The 5,363-nt window shown below is 38.7% G+C and overlaps 1 protein-coding gene across 1 annotated transcript; it reads right to left on the reverse strand.

Moving 5' to 3' along the window:
- Positions 1-149: 149 nt before the first annotated feature.
- Positions 150-2,526, reverse strand: LOC108166310 (dynein heavy chain 1, axonemal-like; the record flags this gene model as incomplete). Its single annotated transcript, XM_017304995.1, has 5 exons — positions 1,967-2,526; positions 928-1,075; positions 674-824; positions 417-531; positions 150-301 (listed from the first exon to the last, which is right to left on the reverse strand). Coding segments are annotated over exons 1-5 (684 nt in total), but the record flags the coding sequence as incomplete, so codon positions are not given.
- Positions 2,527-5,363: the final 2,837 nt, after the last annotated feature.

Here is a 5,363-nt window from a genome sequence, read left to right on the forward strand (position 1 = left end):
TCCACCTCCTCCTTCTCTTCCTCCTCCTTCTTCTCTTCCTTCTCTACCTCCTTCTCTTCCTCCTCCTTCTTCTCTTCCTTCTCTACCTCCTTCTTCTCTTCCTCCTCCTTCTTCTCCACCTCCTCCTTCTCTTCTTCCTCCTCCTTCTTCTCCACCTGCTCCTTCTCTTCCTCCTCCTTCTTCTCTTCCTTCTCCTCCTCCTTCTCCTCCTTAAGAACCTCCTCCACTAGGTACTGACATTTTTCCGTACAATAGTCAAGAACCCCAACTAAGTGCCATTTGTACTCAGGGTATGAACTTTCTGAATCACGTTAGAAAAAAGACAAAGACACAAATTGTGACTAAAACTATATATAAAAAAATCAATGAATTTATATTGTAGAGAAATAATTTTGCACTAAAGAGAATGTAATCACCAGTAAGCAGCAAGGCCAATGCAGGAATAGGCTTTCGCTCAGGACATTTTTGGTTTTTGCCCATAGAAAGCCAGCTTTCCGGTGTCCGGCATTCGTAATCATCATTGTCAAATATCTCATAAAATACAAAAAAACAATAAAAAATAAAAAACCCAAATCAAATAAAAAGAACAAGGAGGATGTGGGCATTGTAAAGAACGCAATACATATGTGAAATGGTTGCCATAGAAGTACTGCAGCAGTAACACTATATTTACCTCAAGTGGAAGGAAGGGTGACACCAGCTTGTATGACTTAGGTTCAGAATCATCTTGCTTGTCTGGCAGCGCTGGCATCAAGTTGTTAGACTTTATGCCTTTTGTTGCCAGGAGTTGAAGTAAGTCTAAAACCAAGTATCCTCTACGAAGTCTGTTAATAGAAATAAATAAAAAAATAAGACTTTAAATTGAATTATTATTTGATATAAAAAAAGAACATTCTTTATAATCTTTACCACAAAAACAGCTCATACCTCTCTTCCACTAACTGTCGAGGAGCGTGTCCAGGGATGGTTATGTAAGGAATCTGAACTTTGGGTGTGTCGCCACCGACGGCGAAATATGGATCTTCTTTAAGGCTGTTGTCAATGCAGAGGTCCCATGGAGAAGTGAAAACTCTAGCTATGACACATAGCGTGGAGAGGAGTTTCTTTTACTGTGACACTATTAAGCTATTTTAAGTAGAGCTACTGTGTGCTTATTTTTAAAAAAAATCTGTACAGCCATTTGCAAAAAATACAATTTGATTTTACACTTTTCATGTTACAACTAAAAAAAAAATTCTATGTCTTTTTATTTTATTTTATAAATTGGTAGACGTTTCAATCTGAAGCGAGCGTAGGAGATGCCCTCTGAAGAGCTGGGTCTTTGTGAGTTTCTTGAAGGCAGACATGGACGCCCCTCTTTCTAGGACAACATCGCTGACTTAAATTTGATTAATCTAAGGGTAACAGTGGGACTGGAGACAAATGACGTGTGCTTACTTAGAACTTTATGTGACTGCCGATCACAAAGTGGCATAACATAACTAAATAACTAAATTATAGTTCAGCCATGCTTAATGGTAAATACTAGGATTGCATTTTGTCATATTTTCAATTAAATTAATAATTACTGATGCTCATGTAGCAAACTATAGAAAAACATTCAAACAGTATAACATCCTGCTGTGCGTTGATAAGGTTTGCTCAAATAATCAGTTTATTAGTATTATAAATCACAATTCTTTATGTAATGGCTACATTCCCCCACATATAATACACAATTCCTAAAAAGGCATACAAAACTTTTCCAATTTTCTTGTGTGAAAACTTTGGATAAGTATATCACTTCCCATCCACCTCACAATTATAGAACACTTTGTGTAACTTGTAGCATTAGAATCTTAATATAATAAAGTGAAAGTTTGTTGTTTTGATGTGAGAAAAAGTTCAGATAAAATATGTCTGGAATGCTATTATTTGCATACACATAAATGCTGCACTAATTCACTTATAGCTACAATATCCTCACCCTCTGATGTCTTCTGAATAGCAAATTCCTGTCCGAAGGACGATTCACGGGGCACTAGTTCTCTAACTCTGTGCCTTACAAAAGCAGGCTTTTGTCCCGGAGGTCTTGTGGGTATCATTGGTTTCGGATCTTTCTTGTCTATTTAAAGGAATGCCAGGCGGCCACGCCATCAACGGTAGGATTCCAAAGCTAATAAGCGCAAATTCAACGACTTTTAAACGGTTGGCTTTTTTAATTCGTTGCTACGAAATTATCTAAAAAAGAAAAGCTAAATGAAACGAAGTGAATACAGTGCCCTACCGTAAACTGTAACACTGACCCAACTTATTTTATATAAAAGTCAAAGCTAACGTCGCGCAGAAACGCCACAAATCTCGGTTTAGTTATCCACAAGTAACAGTAGTTACTCGCTGTTGCCATGGAGATTCAGTACTACTATACGCTTTGACCATAGGAGGCGCTGTTGCGTATTTACAGCACAACTTGTCCTGTGTAAGAGAAGAGCATGCTACGTCAACAACGTAAGTTTGGTAGGAGATAGTAGTAAAAGAAAAAAGAAAGAAACCGGAGCAAACCGAGATGTTTGTTGACCTACACTGTTTCTGGTGACGCTCTTCTTCCTCCAGTATTAAAGTATAAAAAGTATAATCTGAGTTCTGAATTTATGACTCGAAACGAAATGTTGACGGTAACAGAATAATTTACTGGTCACTGTTATTTAGTGATCAGTTACTTATTTGAGTCAGGCTGTTTCTGGTGATTTATTTTTTCTCTAGTAAGTAATTTAACCACTACTGTCACAAGACTCCATATTATTACAGGTGCATCAGAAAGAAAAACCTTTTGGAAGAAGATGGTGGAGTTTTAATCAGATTATGTTTTTATGAGAAAATAAACATTAACATGTATGTCCGTTTGTTAAGACATAGTAAATGGATAAATTGAATGTAGTGTGAAGTGCTTTGGGATTCTCTGGACTTATGTAAGTACAGGCTTTTTTTTTCAGCCAATCAATAAGACATTCTTGGTGAAAAGTTTAATGGGGGTCATCTGATCCTTTGTGTCCCAGCAGAGCTAAATTTCCAAAGAAATGACCTCACTTTAACAAGATATGAAAATAACACTCAACACTATCTCTGAGGATCTAAACAACCCACATCTAATAATGGGAATATTAAATTGGAGCAGCGTCGGTGCTCAGAACATGCTAACCACAATAGGTTATTAACGATTGCCACATGCTAGAGCTATTAAATAAATACATGTAAAAGACTGGAGTTCCAAAGGAAACCGCATGAAAACCACAAGTCTCTGATGAGGTGGCGGTCCTTAAAACCTGGTTTTTCTACCAATGTTTGCCTGACAATGCCTGCATCCACTGTGGAGCCTGGAGGCCACCATGGAGATAAGACCTAAATGTAAAGTTGTGGCTAGCAGCTCTGGTTAAGGCAAACTCGTTAAACCTCAACAAAAAACAAAAAAAAAAAACCTTGATCCACCCTGTAATCCTCATTCTTTTCAATCTACAAGCCTGGCTGACTTTCTGATGGCATTAAGGCTCAACAGAACATTGTTCTCAAAAGAACGTCAGTGTAGATCGCTTTCATGATCTCTGAAAGGTCAAGGAATCATCACATTCCTGATATGTTTTTTTTTTAAGTGAAAATCGCTAACTACACATTAATGACATCAGCACGGGTTGCTCAGTTCACCAGATGTTCACCAACAGGATCAAACGCCAGCCAACCCCCTCTATACTGTCACAACTTGTGGGCAACAAGCAGCTGCACAGAATTCTTGCTTAGACCCTCCACAGAAACGTATGTTCTACAGTAACCACAGCTGTGCGTTGGCGAAGCCACCTGGTACTCTATGGTTGTGTTTTTATCCTGAGTCCAGATGCAGGAAAATTAAAGACCTTGTGATCTTAACAGTACAGGTTCCATTTATATGGGGTAAAAAAAATTGCCTATGTATTTTTTTGGAAAAAATTATGAATTTCTCTTCATTTTTTTCAGATAAACAGTGGATTGAAAACATATTTATCTTCCCTTTCACTTTTTCACATTAACAATTCAACAACTACAAACGTTGATTTATTTTATTAGACTTTTCTGTTAATAGATTAAGAGAGTAGTGCCTGTCCGTGCACTTTTTAAATTTTATTTTTATTTTTATTCAAATCTGAAACGTGTGGCATGCTTTTGCACCGGCGCCATTGCCGACGTCCCTCAAAGCAAATCTATTGCAACAACTTGTCTTCAGAATTCACTTAATTAAAAAATTAAGTCCACATGTGCACAAGTCAAGCTCAGCAAAGCTACAGAACATCACAGAACAACAAAAAGACCAAGAAGCATGACAGACAGATCAAGGATAAAATCGTGGAGAAGTTTAAAGGAAGTTAGGGTTTTAAAGCAACATCTTTAAAAATGAAAAAAAAAAATTGGAAAGAATCTGGTACAATTGCAAAACCTACAAGGTGAGATGACATGCTGTTGATGAAGTGTCCTTCGTAACCAGACGTTTAAACCGTCATTAAGGCTCGGGATGGCACACAGGTGGAGTTGGCGTGCCAGTAAAGAAGAGCTCTGATTGGCTGAGAGGCGCCCCAGAGCCCAGCAGCCCACTGGATAAGGCAGAAGGAGCAGTCTGGAACCCCCCTCCCCCTCCACTCCCACCCAAGTCTGCGTCCCTCGACCTCGAGCAGCTGTCTCTGATTTCTCCTCTCATTAACTCTACTTCATTGTGTGGCTTTTGGAGCGAAACCAAAGTCGGTACCCAGGGGCTGTAAAACGGCTCCAAATAGTGAGGAAAAAGCCACAAGATCAGAAAATGAAAACTGTTTTGAATTATTAAAGCATCGGATTTGTGTCTGCTTGTCTAAGCAATGCTGACCCCCACTGACGGGGGGATGAGAGGGAACTTTAATTTATTATTTCCCCTTTACTATGTTGACAGCATTAGTTCTTTGCTTTACATATGAGGTCTGATGTGATTTGCAATATGCGAGGCAGTCAGTTTTTCCTCGAATACAGAGTGTGAGGCAGGAGGGAAAGAAAACAGTGAACGGAGCCTTTAACACGTGTCTGTTCGTGTCGCCGGGAAAATACAATCTGCACTAGTTTGTCTGAGCAGGAGGGCGACGAAAAGAGTTATCAAGTGGCTGTGTCTTTGCTTGAATGTCTGCCTGCTGATGTATGTGTTTATGTGAGGGGAGCTGGTGACAAAATTAAATCTTGAGCTCATTAGAAAGTGACAAAACATAAATAAAAGGGTCCAACAGAGAAAGGACATGGAGGGGTGCAATGTTTCAAGTTAGAATGAGGGGAGATTAATATGTGGACAAATATTGAACACAGATCCCAGCCATTAAGTGTTCTTTTATATATATATA

Source organism: Poecilia reticulata, linkage group LG5, assembly GCF_000633615.1.
Source record: "Poecilia reticulata strain Guanapo linkage group LG5, Guppy_female_1.0+MT, whole genome shotgun sequence".
In the NCBI taxonomy this organism is placed as follows: Eukaryota; Metazoa; Chordata; class Actinopteri; order Cyprinodontiformes; family Poeciliidae; genus Poecilia; species Poecilia reticulata.